This window comes from Brachionichthys hirsutus, chromosome 12 (genome assembly GCF_040956055.1).
Source record: "Brachionichthys hirsutus isolate HB-005 chromosome 12, CSIRO-AGI_Bhir_v1, whole genome shotgun sequence".
Taxonomy (NCBI): domain Eukaryota; kingdom Metazoa; phylum Chordata; class Actinopteri; order Lophiiformes; family Brachionichthyidae; genus Brachionichthys; species Brachionichthys hirsutus.
In genome coordinates, this window is record NC_090908.1 from 1309957 (window position 1) to 1330134 (window position 20178).

Here is a 20178-nt window from a genome sequence, read left to right on the forward strand (position 1 = left end):
ATTTCAAAAAACAAAAGTGCCAAGTGCAAATAAATTGTTAGAAAAAAGGACTCTTGTGTCAAATGTCACAAGGTGGTGCATGGGAGCTGCACATGGGGGGTGCAGGGCAACTGTGGTGGGTGGGAGCTGCACATGGGGGGTGCAGGGCAACTGTGGTGCGTGGGAGCTGCACATGGGGGGGTGCAGGTTACCTGATTGTGAACAATAAGCAAAGCAAATTGGCATCGCAACAGCAGATCATTTTGGAATGTTCATAATAGTTAATAATTATCATTGTAAAGGTCAAATGAGACTAAGCTGTTTAGAATGTTTATAATGGCTAATAATTATTATCATTGTTCAGGTCAAATGATGCGACAAACCTGTTTTTAAAGCAGCATACATTCGTTTTGTTTTTCACAGAGATAATTGTTGCGGTTCGAGTTGGCATGCGTCATTGCAGAGACGTCATGTGTCAATTAAATAAATAAAACACTATCATTATAGTTTTCATTTTACCTATTCCACCAATTTTTTCTTAGATCATGATAACAATAATCCAGATTATATACAAACAATGTCCCAGCAGTCAAAATAATTGCTGTGGTAGGGTTAGTGGGTAGGGTTCTAGTAGTTGCAGAATTCTGGTAAACCGAGTGTTAAGAGCTTTAAAAAAACAACATCGTCATTTGGTGTCGCAAATGCAACAAGTTTTCCAAAATACATCATGAATTATTTAAAAAACCTGCAACTTAGGTCCAGGTTGTTATAGAGAAACAATTAATTCTCAATTAACTTACCTGGTTAAATAAATAATAAACTCACCTGCCATGTTTTGAGTGGAACGGTGTACTTTCTACTGCAGGTTGGTATTCATTAGAATTTCTACACAGCAATAAGTTAATTATCCAGCTTCATGTGTCATTTGTTTTCCTGACTTGTGGGCGTGTCTCTGACTTTTGATTGGTCTTCCACAACGCTGGCTGTACTGCTTTTATGATGGCCGTAAACATGAGATAGAACACATCTATATTCAGCACCTGCCTCACAAAAGGGATTAACTCTCATGATCACAACAATCTTTCAGACACAAGTGCGTAAATAAACTGGAATAAATGCAAATATAAAAGAGCTTGTGAGTACAAGTGAAGAGAAATTAGTTTTATTTAAAAGAAAAGCATTAAGAACAATTCTGTTTACAGCAGAACAGAAACTTTGCGTTAAATAAAAGAAATAAAAAAAGAACAGAGCTTCTCAAATATAAAAACTTTGAATCAACACTAGAACGGTAAAAGCTTCATTTAACTTCCACAGTAGGCGTAGTGTCTGGTTCCACACTCCCTTTGGCCAGAAGGTGAACGTCATCTTTACAGTGTATGAGCCTCACACAGCATGTTCATTTGCAAATATTGCACACTTTCTCTATAAACAGTAATAAACAACTTGCAGTACACTTTTAGTATGCAGTGGCTTTAAATAGTTAAAAAGCCTCCCAGACTAAATGACTTAAACTTGAAAGCTAACATGAGTCGCGAGAGGCTCTTCTGCAGGTTAACATTTTTGTAGAAATATAACTTCATGTACAAGAGGATGGGTGACGAAGACTGCAGCAGATACTGTTCACGAAGACACCAATACAGTGGTTTATAAAAGTGGAATACTGTACAGTGTGGAGCACTCATAAAAAACACAACGGGCTTTCGGTGCTGTGAAGTAATTACATGCATATTACCATAGAAACCACTGCCCGGCCATTTCAGGTAGAAACAGCCGGAAGCAGACGTCACGTCTCACCGCAGGAACAAACCTGCCACGTCTCCTGCTTGCCTCAGGAATCTAATTTGGCCCCATCCAACACAGTTCCTGTGCCTGGTGTGCACAGCAAACAGGTCCAGCGCGTTGGGCACAGCCGCCTGAGAGTAGCAGTCAGAGTCGTCCGTGCTTCGGTACGTTTCCCTTCATGCCGAGGGAAGAGAAGTACGTTTGAGGTTCAGAAGTAGCATCGCTGGCTGGCCTGCGGGCGAGCCTCCAGGCCACCATCATACCACCGAGGAGGAGCTGGGGAGGCCCTGGATGATCGCACTGGTTGGGGTGCCACTAATGGCATTAAAGATGTGTAGCGAGTCTGGAAGGGCACTCTTCATGCCATCCTCCACAGGACTGATCTGAAAGGAGCAATGACATATTCACAATATATATTATTATACACCACCTTAATATAATAACATCATATTCTTACTGTGAGGAACAGATGCACGCTTTGGATGATATTTGCCTTCATACAGAGAGATTGATGCCACTAACCTGCCTCTGTAGAAATAAAGACACCAATAGATGTCTGACTGTCCATAAAAACTTGAAACCGCTAGCTTGGCCCTGCCTGTGAGAAATTGATCTTCAGATTCAGAGTTTGTAATAAACCCAATCTGCTGTTCCCAGACAGAGCTAGGCTAACTGCTTCGTCCTGTTTCCAGTAATTGCGCAAATATTAGAAAATCAGCCTCTGGCTATTTAAAAAAAACAAAAATTTAGACATGACGGTGCCATCAATCTTGCCCATCTTTGCATCAACTCTCTGCAAAAAATCAGTATTTATTCAAAACTGTTGAAAGATGCATAGAGCAGAAAAGGAGGGCTGCACCCCAACACTAATGGAGGAAGAGAAGTTACAGTTTATCAGCTTTTTTTCAGCACAGGCTATGCAAAGAACAAAAAAGCTTAACATTTCAATGCTGATGAGGATACTAATTACCATGGTAACAGTGACGCTTCAAAGCATTTGGGTCAAACCTACCGTATAAACAAAAACAACACACAATGTATTTGTGCATGCTCATTCATATGCAAAATGTGTACAGATACACAGGAATGCATACATGTACATACATATTTATACATGCACAGTGTACATGTATGCAGTTGAAATACATGCCAGCAATCCACAAGAGATGCAAGTACACAAACGGTTGTTGGAAGAGCCAGCTGCTGCGTCAGGGTGTAAACAGTAGAGGGAGAATCCGCCCGCGGATTTAAATGTGCATTTTAGAAACAGAAATGGTTGATTGACACAGAATTAATAGGCGATTCAGATAAATCATGGTTGTTTAAGCCACCATTTGAACAAACAAGCTGTTGGTTGTTTTTGTGATCAGGGGAAGGAATCGTTCTGAACGGCGGAGGTGCGTACCATGAGTGAGACTCTTATTTATTACAGTGTTATAAAGATAAGGCGTGTCGTGGATATGACCGGCCAATCTATTCAGTGCTTTTATGGTCATTAGATGGATGTTAGTAATTACAGGTACTTTTTTTTAATGCTGCAATAGACCAGAATGCATTGAAGTTTGAGTTTCAGCCAATCCCAGCATAGGACAGATTGATGGAATTTTAAAAACTGATTTATGTGATCAGTGATGTTTGCATCTGGCTGCACCAACAATTAAGAGCTCGGACTTTATTGTGTAATGGTTCTTCTTGCATTACCATCCAATCTGCTTACGTCGGCACAAGGGAGAGAGAGAGAACGGTGTTATCAGCCTGTTATCAGCCAAGTCATCAAACACTCAATAAACGGCTCAACTGGAACGCCGTCGTCGTCGGTAACGCTGGTACAGCCGGGATCACGCCGCTGCTTTGGTTACCTGCTCATGCATGATGATGGAAAGCTCTCGGGCCAGGTCTCTGTAGTTAGCTTTCATCTCATCGTGGTATTCCTGCTGGTCCTCTTTAATCAGTCGCTCATTAATGCCCAAGCCGTGACCACAAGCCTCCACGAAATGCCTGCTCAAAAAACAGAGTCACGATGTCAGAAGAGCGAACCTGATCAAAACGTTTGCAGCCACAAGCTGGAGGACTCTCACCTGAAGACCTCTTTCAGCTGCTTGACTTTGTTATCAGGATACTTCTTGGCGCTTGAATCGTCCAGAAAGGCTCGGGCATAGGCGAGCGGCCCCGCGTTAACCTGCGGGCGGGGGGTGGGGGGGGTTAGTCTCTTTTTCCTGAGCCATGCCCCGCGTTTGCCCATGCATGCCAGCAGGTACCTGAACACTGATGCTGCCCTGCAGTTTGAGCTGCAGGCGAATCATGTCCACCTCACTGGTGGAGCAGAGCTGCTTGATCTCAGCCACCTTCTTGCTCATCTCATCAATGGCCACCTCGATGGGGCTCAGATCAGTGTGGTGCTGATACATCACCGCAATGCGCTTCTTTACGTAGGGGAAACAATGTGTGGCTGCGAGAGGGGAGCAGCACGAGGACAGAGGTGAACTGATTGCAGATCGGAATACGCTCGTCTGATTGAAACGCTTTATCATAAAGATAAGAATGGCCGGTTGAACCTTTGGACCATGAAACTAGATGACTGGCCAGGGTTAGGCGAGGACCTTGACAAACAGCTGACGTGTTCAGAATGTAATCAAGAGTCATGACATTTCTACCGAGTAACACGAGGCAGCCCTCCACATCATGTGTAACCTTAAACTACAGGTATTAGGTGGGGGGGGGGGGGGGGGTCATATGTGAAGCACATTCAAAGCTTAACATCTGGATATCTCTGCCTCTGATGCAGGGTTAGGGTTATGAGGTTGTTCTCGTTGCGTATTCTGTGTTTCATTATGTCCTACATGATGCAGAACAACGTACCGGTCAGTATCGTCCTGCGTTTGCACTGCTCGTTCACCCCGCCTTGCTTTTTGCCCGATATGGTGAAAGGCATTTCGAACACAAAGCGGCGGATGTTGTGGCTCTTCTCGAAGTCCGTCTTCCTGTCTGCGAGTTCCTTCTCCTCCAGGTAAGGGGTCACATGCGTCACTTGGATGTACGCATACTTGGAGTCCAGGTCTTTGGGGTTAATCTACAAATAATGCATCGATCAATGCAAAACGTTTTGTAAAGCTTGCATCATCATGACCGTAGAAGTATCTTACCCTTCCAGAATCCTGAATCATCTTCACGTTCTCTTGGCCAAACTTCTCAGAGTAGAGTTTCAGGAGCCGCTGAGATATCTCTGACAGAGGGGTGAATTTGGGTTCTTTGTAAATGTACTCTTTACCGTCTTCGTCTTCAAAGAAGCCCTAAAGAAACACGAGTTAAAATCAATCAAGGTGATGTCATTTATTTATTTTTATTGCAGATGAGATGAACTCCATTCCAATCTGATCACAACTAGTGATTGGGAAGTTGTTAAAATTAAAAGATAATATACTCCCAGTGTTGGACCAGGATTTTTAGACTCTAAACAAACAACCTTCCATCTACCGAAAGTCAAAGTGCAGCAAAACAACGCTGGAACATTCCCTCCTGTCAATTAAAGGATCTGAAACAGACCGCAGGAGTTTTCAGACTTCACACCGTCAGTGGGAGCATTTAGATTAGCCTGCCTCGTGTGTAAATGGGAAAAGGTCTCATGAACTGATGGGTGACGCCATGCAGATGAATGCTTTTCTACTATGGCGAGGACAACACTGAGGCTGGACTAGAGGCGTTAAAGGGCCGGAACATAAAACACTGCGCTGCCTGCATTGGCCAGGGACGACAACGCAGACTTCACACAGTGCAGCTTTCATATTGATTTACCCGTTTAGCCAGTAAACAGTAAAATGAGCAATTAGAGAAACTCCTCAAATAGACAAAGACTCAAAGCACGCAGCCAGAGGCAAAAAAAAAACATGTTAGGACAACAGTGAGTGTCAATAGCAGACTGACAAACACAAAAACAGGAATGGTGTAATGAAGGAACGCCATGCGACGCGGCCTGAGAAACAGAAAGAAGCTGCAACGGCTGATTTCTGCTGTGAGTTGAATCAGGATTACATCAACAACACAAGGAGTTAGGCTGCTCGGAATACTACTGTGCAACTTACCGCTGCCTTTAAAGAGCAGAACAAGCAGAGAAGGGTATTAGAGTGGAGTACAACACCATGGAATACCACAGCATGTGCACGTGGCCATGCTACAGACATCTTCATCAGCAGTCCCAGAATGCAACGCCAATTACTTTGCAACAGCAGCGACTAAATTACTCATGCGCTTCTTTTTTTATTAAAATAAACTTTTCAGAAGTTTAAATACACTTAGTGCGGAAATCAATTACACAATATGTCAATTTGTAAAATTCAACTGGAAACACTTTCAGAATATGCTTTTTTTTTTTTGAGCGCTAAATGTACCTGCCCAAAGAAAGCCACTCTGAAGTAGGTGCCGAGCAGCCTCTTCCCCGAGTGCATGACCTCGCTCACTTTACTGTAGGCCCGATGCAGCGTGTCGTACAGGTGGGCCAGTTTCTGTGCAAACAAATACAAACCAGATGTAACATCCATTCGGAAGTCTGACACGCTAGCATCCCAACCGAGGCTGAATTAGCGTGGATTCCTGGGACAACATTCCATTCCTCATCGCACCTCAAAGTCCCTGCGCTTCTCATAAATGGGGATTATGAGCTTGTAGATGTCAGAGATGAGCTCGTAGCGCTCAGCTTTCCACAGGCCGTCTGCACACGCCTCCAAGAGCTCCATTAGGACGTCCTGAGGGAACACGAGACGGGATCAGCTCCGTCGTTACAAAATGTGAATACACATCTCTGGTCGACGAGCACAAGATGGCCTCTCACAGCATCAGAGCCAGACTGCACTGGAAAGGAACATCGTCATCTTGGGTACAAAAACGCTTCCGTTTTTCTTTATATTAAATATCACTGAGGTTTGTTACTAAAAATACACAATAACAACATGTCATTATAACATTACGCTTGTTATCGATAAAATACAGAGATTATTTAAATGGAATTTACTTAAGGAACTATTGGAGAACAGACTGATGCAATAAAAGCCTTAATACGTACATTAACGTTAAATCACAGTCATTCGGCAGAGGCTTATGCACAATGAAACAGTTACTGGTTAGAAACGTAAATACTTCGTTGAAATGCACATCCTGCATGCCGACGTCCTCCATCATCGCGGCCTCTTCATCGATATTCGGAGTTACGACGCGGAACGCTGAGCAGCCCTGCTTGATCATTCCTGCACGACATCAAAAGACGAGAGAACAATTTAACAGCCAACGCAGTCGTCATACAAAATAAGAATGTTTATGGAGTTGTTTTTACAAGACCCCCAACACAACATCTAAATGTTGATCGAGTGATAAGTATGGCTAAGCGGCACATACACAGCAGACGGCTGTGAGGCATGCACGTGAAAACGCTGTAATGAAGCACCTTTTCTCCGCAGGTATTCCGCTACGAGCGCTGCAACGTGGACATAACACATGGCCGCCTGTAAAGAACGGGAATGAGCCGGGTCAGATGCACAGTAGGTTTTAATGTTACGCATCAGTCCCCACAGAAAACAACTAAAATGTACCCTCCAAAGGCAAGTATGAAGCAGATCCCGTCAGATATTAAGAGCTGATATTGCACAGACAGACGTGAAGAGAGTCTCAGACCCTCCCCAGTTCTCATCACGGACCTCTGACAGGTCTCCGTTCTTCACATGGATCCGGGCCATGCTGTCCAGCCACGTCTTGCGTAGCTCAGGTGTGCTGGCGTAGGACTTGGCCAGGCTGTACTGCAGGTCCACCAGCATCTCTGGATCTCTCTCGTGCTCCTTCATCTGAGCCGTGGCCATCAAAACGGTCCGGATGCGTTTGGTCAGGTCTTTCACATCGGACGGGAAAGCGGTGTTCTGTTGAGGACGAGGCAGAACAGTCGAGCACGGTGTTGATGCCTTTGAGAGGTGAAGCGGAACTTTCCTGACCTTAATGGTTTTGTCACTGTTGGCACAGTTGTTGATTATCGACAGCGACTGCTGGAAGCGAGTGCTGCCGATACCAATCACATCAGCGATCAACTGGCTGACGGCAATCACCACCTAAAGAAAGGGAAGTAGGGAGAGACTTCATGTCGAGATAAATACCAAATCTTTGAATCACACATTTCTTATTTTCTTTTCTTCTGACCCTTTCGGTAAAAGAAAAGGAGACATTAAAGGTAAGTGTTACCTGCCGTATCAATGCAATGACTTACACACAGATGTGTGTGTAAGTGTGTGCACACCATTTTATTCAATAACTGGTGATGGGTAGAAATACTGTTAAACGGGAAATGGCGTCTCCAGAAGTCCAAAACGTTTTCATTAAATTAGGTGACCTGTAAAGGAGAGAACGCGAGAAGACGATCCCACCTGGAGGTGCGTCCGAACGAAAGACTTGCGACCCGTGTAGTCGAAGTTGCTCTTCATCAGGAAGTAGAGAAGATGCGCCGCGTCGCTTCGGATGGAGCTCAGCTTGGAGTTACAACATTTCAAGATCTCGTAGCAGAAAGCGGCGCACATGTCGGCTCGGCCTTCAAAAAACGTGCAGGGAAACTAAAGGGCGAAGAAGACAACCGATCAGCTGGAGCAAACCCGAAAGACAAAGAGACTGAGCCCAGCTGGCCTGGACGCCAGCGGCCTTCTCACCTTGTATATGAACGTACGCAGTGACGTGAAGACCTGCTTGAGGGCCGTCTCAGACTGATTGATCCGAAGGAAACAGAGGTGGACCTCAAAGACCTTCTTCATCAGCGGACTGTGGCCGTGATCCGAGCACAGCTGCGTCTGAGGAGACACCCTTTATCATCAGCGGCTCACGTCCCGTCAGCGCGTCTGATGGGCTGCGTTCGGTACCTTGAATCCCATGATGAAGATGCCGAGTGTGTCCAGGACAGTCAGACACACCTCGGTGGCAATGTTCGCCTCCAGCAGCGACTGATTCAACACGTCTGCATCCGAGTGACTGTAGGCTGGAGAAGACAACGCCGCAGTCCGTCACACATCACATTTAAAATGAGAAGAAAATTAAATTGAAGAGAATAAAGTTTCATTCCAAAGCGAAAAAAAACAACGTTAAGCCAAATAAGTGGTTACAACCCACGAAGGCACAACTTCAAAGATTGTCATTTTTAAATGACTGATTTCCGTTGATCAATTTCAAACAGAATTTCCCTTAAACGTACAAGAAGCATTTAGTTATTTTGGAATGAAACCATTTTATTCTGGCTCTTCCTCAAAGGGTGATATGAAAAATGAAATTCAAAGCAGATGAGCTGGCCAGAGGGATGAGCTAACGTTCAGTTAAATCAGGGATGCTCTGAATCCACAAACTGCCTGCCAACCTGATACATTCTTACCATGGGCTACAGATAATCCAAGAATACTTACACTGAAAACAGAGGAAACTGTATTAAATGATGCCATTAACAGAGCGCAAAGTTTAACCCTTTAGACGGGATCAACGCTTCCTGGGCCCCCAATTCAACTGAATGGAATTGAAATGAATTTATTGCTGATGAACATCGTCCTCTGCTGGAAAACAGGCCGAGGGTGATGAGCGTTACGTTGGAGAGCACGAGGATCTGCCGGGGTTCCTCTGCTCAGAGGGTATTTAATGGACGTTACAGCATGGGGCACTTACTGTGGTTAAATGTGTACGAGTTATCCAGGCTGCTGAGCTGCTGCAAGCGGGCATGCATCATTCCCGCCCTGTTACGGGACACAGGCAGAGTCTGAGACTTGCGTTCATGTGCTACAGGTCCTGCCCCATCCTGGTTCCTGATGAGGAAACAGGACAATGTTAGACCAATGGCTGATTAGCAGCACAGCGAGAGGCATTAAGCAAGTTAGGTTGAAAAATACACCAATTTACAAACAGAGATTGTGTAAATATCACTCAAATATCCGGAGCGGAAAAATCAACTTGATTTAAAAAGAACAATGTGGTGCTGTGTAAAATAGAAGTAAAACAGAATGTAAAGTTTTTTAATGGAAAACAGGGCAATTTATTTATAATTATTTATCTCATGAGCAAGATATTTCAAAAAGGAAGGGAAATCAGATCCGATAAGAAAGGCTGGCGTGTTCCAGGTCAGCGTAACCGGACTTTGTAAGAAAGGAGCATCTTTGGAAGTTAGTCATTGAGTAAACAGCCCCCAATTCAAGCCATTGTAGCATAGCAACTGCAGCCGGAGCGACAACATCGGATGATTCAGTATCGTTTGTGTTGCAGTCTGCAGACTGTACTGAGATCAGTTCATCAAAGCCCCGCTGAAGCTTTTACACAGCATAACATAAAAGCCCCGAGAGAGAAAACAGCTGGAAAGCCTTCTTTAAACAGTTTGGGTGACCTTTACACAGCAAAGAGGTCTCACATAACGTGCGTGGCATGCATTACAGAAACGCACAACAAATGCCATGCATGCAAGCACGAGATGGAAATCATGCCTTCAGGTTCAGTTCCACCTTCAGTCTTACCCCAGCAAGACGGGCAGGAGCCAGGTTTGATTTCATTACGTTACACTTGCCAGCGTTTGGTGAGTAGAGATAGAAACAGTGGTGGGAGGTTAGAGAGCGAACGCCAGAGGGAGCAGAGGACCCCAAACAGCTGTTCATGTCAAACATCACAGATGATTAAAAAGCTCCATCACTGACAGACGGTACGTTTGATGGGCAGAGATGCACTGCAGAAAGTATTTCTCTGTTCATGATGGCGAGGTTCTGCACGTATAGGTGCATTTTAACCCCATTTTAAAGGCTGAAGCGTAAATGTATTTTAAATGTTCTTATTATTTATTTGAATGAATTTGAAACGTAGGGCTTAAATGTCACTGAAGTCCACGTTACCTTGCGATATATCTCTTCCCCATGTATCGGAACTGATGGAGACACACTCTGAGGAGAAATCCAGTGAAAAAAAGGCGACATTAGAACCCGAATCTGCGCTGGTGATTTGAGGCTTGTCGGGACGGCGATCCGAGATGTCTTACTCCACGAGAGTGAAGAAGTCCATCAGCTCGGCCGGCGAGGCCTTGTTCCAGTACGTGAACAGAGCGTCTGCAGGACAAAGGGTTCAACACGCGTCAAAGAGCGGCGGGTCACAGCGGCAGACATTCAGACGGAACGGCACGTTACCTTCAGACATGCTTTTGAGGACATGCAAGAAGCACATGAGGAGGCTCTTGATCTCCACCTGGTCCAGCTTATCGCAGCGCAGCAGGGCACTGCCCAGGCCCGAGGCCGGCTGGCTCTGAGAGACAAAGAGTCCATTTAGGCACAAACAGAAGAATCGACCACTGCAGCAAGCAAATGCCATTCTAAACAAGAATTTCTCCACGCAATTTAAATTTCAATCTTCCAAATCTCAGGGGACCGAAGAAGCCCTTTGGCTTCTCTCATTTGAGATAACTTCCAGGGCATCTTGCGGTACCTTGTCCAGAGAGCTGGCCTTGTCGTTGCTCTTCTCAGGCAGGCTGTTGCCAGAATCCGTGCTGATGAGTGAGCCTCGAGAGTCGGAGTGGCGCACGGAGTTGATGTTGGGAGTCGACGACGCGTGAGTGGAAGCTGTCAAGAAAAGAACAAACAGTCTCTTAGCAACGGGGAAATAACATTTCTCTCAGCTTCATTTTCGGAAGCGGCTTTCGGCTCACAGCTTCCAGAGATGACTCCAAAAACATCTTTGTGCAAGCTGGTGTCCAGAAAGGTGCTGGACCTGGGAGGCGTCGTCAAGGCGCTGGCGAGGAGGGAATCTTCTCTTCCATTCTGAGATAAAAGCGTGAGAAAACAGCACAAACCCAAATACTAAATGTTACATGCTGTAACACGCCACTGCGGATTAATCTCACATCCACAATTACAGTCTCAGGTCATCCGTTTAAATTAACAGATTAGATCTTGTGACGGGAGTTTTTTTGCCGTTCACCCGTTGAAATGGTGATAGTTGAAAATATTTTAAATGTATTTCAAGAAAGAATCCGGACAGTTTAAGTTGAGTAAGTAAGATCTTGCCTAAGTTGGACAGTTACTACCTCAAAATATAGTGTTAAATAATGTTTATAAATATTTGGTTATAGAAAACAACTTATTATATACAAATTATACAATGCATGCATGAATAGATGCAGAATCAATAATAACAATCATTTAATAGAAGACCTTTGCGTTCCTCCACCCCAATTCTCTTTTTATCTCATTAACATATTTAACATATGCTTCCTTCTCTATGAATTGCGTGGTGACCTTAGGCTTTGCTCTCTTCGCCGACCTGAATGAAATCCGGCGGTCGATGGATGTTACCCTGAAGCCACTAGAAGGCCTCCTCACCGTGTTGAGCTGGTTGATGGGCAACGGGGAAGCTTCCTTCACGTTCAACCTGTTGACGTTCTCTTGGAGCAGACCGAACAAGGGCAGGTACAGCGTGGCCAGCCGGGCCTGCTGGCTCTGAAACGCAAACAGATCGGCCAGCTCAGCAGTAGTTCAGCGGGGAATAGAGAACGTGAGGAGGCCTTCCTTACTTTGGAGGTGTAGCGGTCGTCGTAGGTGTGTTTTATCATCAGGCTCTTCAGGACCTGGATGGAAATTTGGCGAATCTCCCTGAACTCCTGCAGAGCTGCGCTGACCTCCCTGAGCAGGAGCCCCACCAGGAAGTGGTTCCTGCAGAAGTCGTCTGTCAAGGAGTAATCCAGCTGGAGGTCTGCGCGGGGGAGGAAGAGGAGGAGGATGAAGAGATTAACCACAAGAGACGCAAACATGTCAAGCTGACAAAGTTAAGTAAACTCAAAAACCCATCAATACAGAGAAATGAACACATTTCTGGAGCGCTGACGGCAGCTTATGGTCACATGCACCACTTCATATGAAATCATCTTTTCACATGTCTGCAACATGAAATCAGCTGGGATGAGCGGAAGCCGCTGATTGGCCGGACGATCGGTGCGCTCGTTTAGAGGATGGCATGCCAGCAGGTCCTACCGGAGTATTTTATGAATTCAGCGTACAATATGGAGACAACAAAGGCACCGGAGGAACGGAAGAAACAACATAAACACTGTTAACACACTCAATGGCACTCTTGATAAGCAGGGGTCGGAGAATAAGAAGAACCTGTTTAGTTTGGTTATAATTTTAGACAGGAAACAGCAGCAGGCTCGAGACGTCTGGACCTTCGTACCTTGAAACCTCAGTATCCGTCCCTTTCCAAATGGCATGGGCAGGTTCAAAGGGACGTAATGCTCGTGGTTACACGCCACACGGAGGAACTCAAACCTGAACTCAAACAGCGTCTGAATGTAGAAACAACAACAACAACAAAATTAACATCACGACTCGACATCTACGAGCAAAACGGTCAAGCCTCGGCGGTCGAGACATTTTCAGGTCACCTTTGGGTCTCCAGGCATAAAACAGCTAACGTAGTTGTTGATCTGCTTGAACACGAAGCCTCTGTCCATCAGGTTGAAGCAGCGCTACAGGAAGACAGGCAGACGCAGCGGTGTCGTTTCCATGGTGATTAAACATGTGAAGCACATCGAGTGCTACTCCTCACCTTGACAAAGACAGCCAGGCTGTGGTTGGCGTTCCTGGCAGCGTCCAGGTTGTCTTTGTACTTCTGTGTGATGTGTGGCATCATCATGTTGACCAGCGTCTCCGCGGTGTGATGGAAGGATGCTGAAAAGCGCTGATTCCTGGACAGCTGACGAGGAGAGCAAGAGTATTGTATAACTATCGTTATATAGTTAAAGAAAACACGCACACGGTTTCAAAGGTCTGGTGGCAGGTGCAGAAAAATAGTGACATAGTTCATCCCCAGGAGACAATGAGCGACATTCAATCCAACATGCACAGGGAATATTCACGAGGGCACACGACTAACTCGTGAATACCTGCTTCTGTATATTCATCCTCATGCCACACAATACTTCTAGCAGTTTGTACTTTTAATCTGAAACTGCAGTTAAACAGTTTGATAACAGAAACAGCGACGGAGCGGACGGGAACAGGCACCTCTGAGGCAGACGTACCTTCACCTTACAGCTTTGTATCAGGTACTGAGCCATGGATTTGACTAAGGCTTCAAAGAAATACCAGGAATACTGCGGACGAGACAAACGTCAATACGCGAGCGGTATTTAACGACGCTCCCTGAAACCCTTTCCAGGGTATAAACACGTCACCTTGAGGAGCTTGTTGCACGTGAGGAAGTCAGTGGAAGGCCTCAGGATGGCGGTCATGGCTTTAGCCAGCTCCTCGTGCACCGTCCGGGTGCTGCTGGAAGCGTACGGCTCGGTCCTGAATACGAACTTGCAGCACACATTCGGGCCGTTAGCATCCTTGCGTGCAAACCCAGTCTGGAGCGCTAGGTGCGCCGCGGGAAGGTTACCTTCATGTAGGACCTCAGGTAGTGCTCCAAGCCCTCCTCATGGCACTGGGCGACGATGTGAATCATGACCCTGGAAAATAAAAACGTGGGTGAGGAAGTGGATCCACACGGCCGCGCATGCTCCTCCATTATTTATTATCTCTTCTGCAACTCCAAGCTGTTCTGAGCAAAGCTCTGTGTGACTGTTCCATCCCATATCTGCATGTGAGAAGATCTACTTTACATCTACTCTATTTTGTTCTCTAAATAAAATAATAATTATTAAAAAAAAACTTTAGAGAATAAAAGTAGGAAATGTAATTTTTAAGTCAAGCGTCACCTTCAGGAAGCTCACCTGGTGACGTTGACCGCTACGTCCTCCTGGGTGGCACTGGTTAGCACCCTAAACAGCTGATTCAGGGTGGTGGGCAGGAACTTGATCATGACATGACTCTCCATGGCATGCAGACTCTGAGGATACAGCATCACATAGACGGACGTGTGGAACGACTGCACTGACGTGTAAAGAGGAGAGTCAAGCAGAAACAGCGGAACCCGGAGCGCCTCATGCTTCAGCTGAACAGAACATGGTAGGATGTGCACCGGAAGCTGCCCAGTTATCAGGCAGACCAAGTCCCTAAAGAGGATGAGCGAACTGTGGATGGAGGTAAAAAGTAGCAACTGAGCTACCAGTACGACCAGGACCGGGACCGGACGTCTGGGTTCTGTACTGGCAGGATCTTTACAGACAAGAGATGAAACGCTGAAATGCGGCCTGCATCACATCGGCACACAAGTATCTCTCAGGAGCGCAGCGTACCGAAGACATAAAGTCCAACACATGTCTTACAAATACAAAGAGCCAAGTTTAAGTGTGTGAGGCAAATACAAATATTCCTGTTCTTGTCGTCTTACCTTCAGGTATTTGACCAATTCTCCTCCTGGCACGTGGGGGGCAGGAGCACTGCCCTGGCAGTGGTGAAAGAAATTGTGCAAATGTCGATCCTAAAAGAAAAACAAAGTAGTCAGAATACATAGATGACATTATTCTGCAAAGCTACAAGCTAATGAAAGCAGAGTGCACGTTTAGAAGTGAGGCAGGGGAGCAACCAGAGTCAATGGCGCACCTTAAAACCCAAAACCAACCTGAGTGTAGACAGTGGAGACAAGGTGAGTGGACACCTTAAATAGGGGCCTGCCTCCATCGACCCACTTGACTTCAGGGCTCGAATGCTGCAATGCAAATAAACAATCTGAGGCTCAATACCTCAGTAAAAACTCTTTTCGTGTCATTACGTCCATCGGAATACGCAAAGATTGTGCTGCAGATTCTAAAATGTTCCCACTCCAAAATAAGATCGCAAATATCAATAATAAAATAGTAATAAATATCAGCTTTGCACTAAAGAAAGAATCATAACGGTGAAATCTGAGGAGCATAAGCCGCTTGAACCCATGAGGATCGGCTACCTTGGAGACGCCCTCCTGACAGCTCAGGTATCCCGCAGGTAGGTTGGCCGCCACGGGGATGTGGCTCTCGTTCATGATCACCCGCCCGTCCTTCAGCAGGGGGAGCCAGGAGTAGCCCACTGAGAGGAGACGCAGAAGCCAAGATGTCCAGCTGACTGCCAGTAAAGACAACGTGCCGAAGCCCGACGTTCAGCATTTTACCCTGAGTCTCAACCAGGTCTCTCTTTTTGGTGCTGGCTTTGCTGTTGCTCTCACAGCTGACATGGTAGAGGGTGAAGAGCAGATGGTGCTTCTCATGGAGCTGAGTCGGCAGCTCGATCTTATACTTGGGACAGAAAGCACACAGAAGCATCACTCAGGGTCTCAGGCGCTGGCATTAAACACACAATCCTCTTGAGGCTGTCAGACGGGCGGGTCCTACCTCATCGTAGAACTCAGGGTTGTGTTGGTGATGTAATACTGCAGCAAAGGTGTGCTTGGTAAACAAGGGTCCTCCGGGGCGGCCATAGATGCACTGGTAAACAGCGAGGACGGTTAGTTCCTGATGCCCGGGGCCGACTACGAAACCAATCCGATTTTACCTTGAGTGAAACGGCGTCTTCCTCATCCGAGTCCCTGAACTCGACACAGACGGCTATGTTTCTAGCCTGAGGTCATACGCGACGGGGAAAGCAGGAGAGGGGGGGGGGGGGGAAACGTTTACCGGCTAAGAAGTGTTTCTGCAAAGAGCGCCATCATCACTCCTACGCTGCGATACCTTTGCAAACGACTTTTGGCCGTCATACTTCAAGTGCTTGGGGTAGACGTAGAGGTGATTGTTGTAGATGGTGAATGGCTGAGAGCATTTGGCTATGCAGGGCACGAATTCCTCCACTTCAAAGAAGATGCTGCTCTTTTCACTGGCATCAAGCTGCTTCACAGGAATGTAGGATGACGTAACGCAATCTATGCACAGAAGCAGGAGGGAGTGAGACTGAATAAACAGCCTGCAGACCATGAGCTCAATCTGGAACAGCGTTCAGCCTTCTCATTGGCTGCATGGGGCACATTTAGAGGTCGTACTTGTCAGGTCAGGGGCGACATTGTCGATGGTAACATCAAGGTTTCCGAGGATAACCGGCAGCTTGGCCATCTTCTCCGGCCTGAAGAAGGGAAATAAACTCCAGTGAGAACTGAAATGGTGGATTCTCCAAAGTTAAATCTACAGGAGCATATTTTCCACATTGTCTTTCCAGAACATCTGTAATTCTACTCAGACATTTTATAAGACAAAGCCCTTAAAGAGGCAAAACTAACTTTCTGAAATCAGCCAGCAGCTTCAGCATATCGTCGTTGGACAGCTTGTTGCCGTCTTGTCTGTACAGAGCTGAGAAACGAGCATTTTTGTCCAGCGTTCCTGAAGCATCTTTGAACAAAGGCCTGCAGAATGGAAAAGAAGGGTCAGGAACATTTCTGCTGGAACGAGCAGAAACACTCACCAGACAAAGATGCGTACAGTCCACGGCTAATAGTTATTTCCATATTTGATTAATCTATTTAACATTCAACTTAGAGTGACATGAAGCATCAGGGCTTGGCATTTTGCATTATTATATATAATCCCAAAAAAGGAAGCATGGAATAAAGGTGAGGTACCTTGCTGCCCAGGCGAAAGGCATCCTGTACTGGCCTAGCCGGCTGCATGCCAGCTTGGCATTTTTCAGGACCTTCTGTGCCACCTAGTGGAACAGAGGAACACACGCCAGTTTAAACCCTGCGACGCTACAACACACCGAGGACAAGCTGTGATGGACGTGGACAACACAGACGATCTGTGTAATCGAGGTCAGCGTTAGAGCAAAACATGTAACGTGGAGTAATCTGAGGGAAACCTTGGTGGAGTCTGAACTCTTCATGTACGGCTCGGCACAGTGGTTGATGCCCCCCTGAAGCACCTTCTCTATGCGAGCTACCAGGAAGATATCCGGGTGGGGGCACGTTACGGAGAAGACCCCCTGCGGAGACAGTGAAGCTGTTGGAACGTCTTCAGTGATCATGTCAGTCTATTGCAGGAGGACATTTTCAGAGCATTTCACATTTGTCTGGCCCATTTATGAGACAGTGTCAAAATGTGAAAACTAAATCAGGAGCAGGTGAACTGTGCCTGATGTTTAAGAGCAAATATGAGCACGACTTACCTGTCGTGGATACTTCAAGGCCACCTCAGGCACGCCGTGAACCAAACGCTGCCCCTCAGAGTGGGCGTCCCCTCCCCCGTTCATAAACTGACTGGTGCTACTGGGCATCATGGCCCTTACGGAGGGGTGGTTTAAGTCCACATGGAAGTCAGAGGAGATCTTCCTACCATTCTGGATGTCAAACAGGGACAGGGTGACATAAAACGGCTCCACCTGGGGAAGGAAAGGACCAACGAAGACGCATGATGGACATATTCTCGCTCGGCAAGTCATTTCATGTTACATTAAATACCAAAGTGTTCCTAGATATTTGGCAGAGGGGTAAAGTAAGATTCTGACAGGTCATATAATACATTCAGTCGCCACTAAGCCAAACTAAATAATCAATAGGACCGGGCGGGGCCAGGATCGGGACATGGGGGTGGATCGGTGCACCTCAAGTAGCGCATGTGGATGTGAACGATGTGAGTGCATGTGAGACAGAGCAGCCGGAGGAGCAGCAGGACGTCAGACTCCATTCTCTGGGTCGTCCCCATTACTGCGTCTGTAGCCTGGTTGCTGGGCAACCCCGGCTCAAACACACCTTCTCATCCCCGTTTAGTCCGCCGGACGGTGATATTTCTGTCACCAAAGCTCCCTCGTGTCTTACATTTGTCGTCGGGCCTTCCTCGTTCTCTGCCACGCAGCTTTGCAGATTGAAGGACAGGTCATTGCAGTTCACCAGAACGCGCTTCCCAAACTTCTCCTCAAACTGTTTCACATCCGGCTCAATTCCTGAGAAATCCAATTTCTAAAGACGGAGCAAGGAGAGGCGTTACATTCCGTTAGGACAGACCTCGTCTCGCCACCAGGCGGGATTTACCTGTGTGTCGGGGTCCAGGGTGAACAGCTTCAATCTGGTCTCGCTTCTCATCCTGGACTCGATGTCTCTTGTGCTCTGAGGAGAAGACAGGCATTTCCTTACTTGGTTGAATCCACCTTCCGCCCTGCCCTGCCTGAGAGGTTTCCACTCAGCTGGTATGACATCAGAGCGATATTGCACCTATCTGGAAATGAAGGGCTGATCATGCGGAGCAGACGGGCTCTGGGGGGGAGAGTCAGGCGGTACCAGCTTACATTTCAGCTCAGCTCACCGTAGCCTATCAAGCTATTTCCTATTTAACGGTTACCACAAGTTTCCACGGACGACTCTGCGCCGGAGCAGCACGAAGATCCTTATTCTAAAGCACCAAATATCCATTTCAGGAAAGAAAGCAGCCTTTAAGTCAACAGTGAGTAAATCATTTAAAAACAGATGTTTCTACACTCAGGAACATTTCTCCAGCTTATCTCATCTGAACAGTAATGGATGCACATTTAAGGCCTGATGATTAATTTGTTGTGTTGCATGCAATAAAAAGGAAGAGGTCATAAAGCAGAAGTTACTCAGAGGTCTCACTTCACCACATGACAACAAATGGTCTCTGCGCAATGTAAGATCTGATCCACACAAGCGCTAAATGACTGGGAAGTCAGCTGAATAATTAGTAACACTTAAATCTTTATTCAAACCACATGTGGGCCGAAGACAGTTAAAGCTGAAGAAAGTAGGACCTACCTGAAAGCTGTCCATACTGCCAGAAGAACCGTCTGACCTTCCAAGATCGTCATCTAGAAGAAAACACAAGTCTAATCGGTGTATGAGGTGAAGCCAAAAACTAAACCGTCTCGTGTCGTAAAACCGGCTTAATTGCTTAATGACATGTGAGATTTTGGTAAACAGTAATTCAACTGCACGGCAGTTATCCAGGATTTGAAGTACAAATACTGCAGGTTTACACAGCGTAGTTTAAGGGGCTCTCTCAAGATGAGTGATTCTTCCCTCCCGTGCACCATTAAGGATTCGGGGGTTAAGGTGGATCGGTGGAGCGTTTAGTGCACGGTTATTCAGCCCTTTCCCTGCATGGCTAAGCCTCGTACGAGACCCGAGGTGAGCATTAAAGCTTGGGTGGTCCAGACTGCAGGGAGAGGAAGCGGTGATCATCTCATGAAAACATCCTCAGCATCGCAGCGTAAACGGGCTCATAATGAAGAGCGGATTAACCGGATCTTCACGTATGCTGGATTATTATCCCACCGTTTCATTTTAGGAGATTAGCTAACAAAATATATATCACCAATGCAACACCTACAATCAAACGCATTTATGGACGCTTATTAAATCTTTAGGACCGTTTGATTGTTTTCCTGCATTTACTTTTTTTGGCAACAATTTTTCTCAGTTAATAATCCAAGCAACGAGAAAAATGTCTACCATATCTTCCAAAAGAATAAAATGATAGCGTGTGTTTTTGTTTTTGTTTGTATGAACATGTGTATTATTACCGTGCTATATTACTATCATAAC

The 20178-nt window shown here is 46.1% G+C and overlaps 1 protein-coding gene across 1 annotated transcript in view; it reads right to left on the bottom strand.

The window, feature by feature from the left end:
- Positions 1 to 1131: 1131 nt before the first annotated feature.
- zmp:0000001200 (dedicator of cytokinesis protein 9) overlaps positions 1132 to 20178 on the bottom strand; it is a 36766-nt gene continuing 17719 nt past the window's right edge. Inside the window, exons 9-54 of the mRNA XM_068746743.1 lie at positions 19390 to 19442; positions 18655 to 18729; positions 18442 to 18582; positions 17793 to 18005; positions 17487 to 17609; positions 17251 to 17333; positions 16912 to 17034; positions 16678 to 16757; positions 16373 to 16560; positions 16197 to 16262; positions 16037 to 16129; positions 15817 to 15940; positions 15616 to 15734; positions 15292 to 15378; positions 15061 to 15150; positions 14501 to 14616; positions 14167 to 14236; positions 13961 to 14086; positions 13808 to 13879; positions 13333 to 13479; positions 13169 to 13252; positions 12958 to 13069; positions 12302 to 12480; positions 12111 to 12227; positions 11438 to 11549; positions 11218 to 11351; positions 10923 to 11037; positions 10778 to 10844; positions 10635 to 10682; positions 9430 to 9566; positions 8643 to 8758; positions 8436 to 8573; positions 8160 to 8342; positions 7734 to 7847; positions 7446 to 7661; positions 7196 to 7253; positions 6892 to 6998; positions 6378 to 6500; positions 6147 to 6260; positions 5841 to 5846; positions 4905 to 5051; positions 4621 to 4831; positions 4020 to 4210; positions 3840 to 3940; positions 3621 to 3759; positions 1132 to 2144 (exon numbers count right to left, since the gene is read on the bottom strand). Coding sequence (XP_068602844.1) covers positions 2019 to 2144; positions 3621 to 3759; positions 3840 to 3940; positions 4020 to 4210; positions 4621 to 4831; positions 4905 to 5051; positions 5841 to 5846; positions 6147 to 6260; positions 6378 to 6500; positions 6892 to 6998; positions 7196 to 7253; positions 7446 to 7661; positions 7734 to 7847; positions 8160 to 8342; positions 8436 to 8573; positions 8643 to 8758; positions 9430 to 9566; positions 10635 to 10682; positions 10778 to 10844; positions 10923 to 11037; positions 11218 to 11351; positions 11438 to 11549; positions 12111 to 12227; positions 12302 to 12480; positions 12958 to 13069; positions 13169 to 13252; positions 13333 to 13479; positions 13808 to 13879; positions 13961 to 14086; positions 14167 to 14236; positions 14501 to 14616; positions 15061 to 15150; positions 15292 to 15378; positions 15616 to 15734; positions 15817 to 15940; positions 16037 to 16129; positions 16197 to 16262; positions 16373 to 16560; positions 16678 to 16757; positions 16912 to 17034; positions 17251 to 17333; positions 17487 to 17609; positions 17793 to 18005; positions 18442 to 18582; positions 18655 to 18729; positions 19390 to 19442 — 5384 coding nt within the window. The 3' untranslated portion in view covers positions 1132 to 2018. The remainder of the gene's footprint in view (positions 2145 to 3620; positions 3760 to 3839; positions 3941 to 4019; positions 4211 to 4620; positions 4832 to 4904; positions 5052 to 5840; positions 5847 to 6146; positions 6261 to 6377; positions 6501 to 6891; positions 6999 to 7195; positions 7254 to 7445; positions 7662 to 7733; positions 7848 to 8159; positions 8343 to 8435; positions 8574 to 8642; positions 8759 to 9429; positions 9567 to 10634; positions 10683 to 10777; positions 10845 to 10922; positions 11038 to 11217; positions 11352 to 11437; positions 11550 to 12110; positions 12228 to 12301; positions 12481 to 12957; positions 13070 to 13168; positions 13253 to 13332; positions 13480 to 13807; positions 13880 to 13960; positions 14087 to 14166; positions 14237 to 14500; positions 14617 to 15060; positions 15151 to 15291; positions 15379 to 15615; positions 15735 to 15816; positions 15941 to 16036; positions 16130 to 16196; positions 16263 to 16372; positions 16561 to 16677; positions 16758 to 16911; positions 17035 to 17250; positions 17334 to 17486; positions 17610 to 17792; positions 18006 to 18441; positions 18583 to 18654; positions 18730 to 19389; positions 19443 to 20178) is intronic.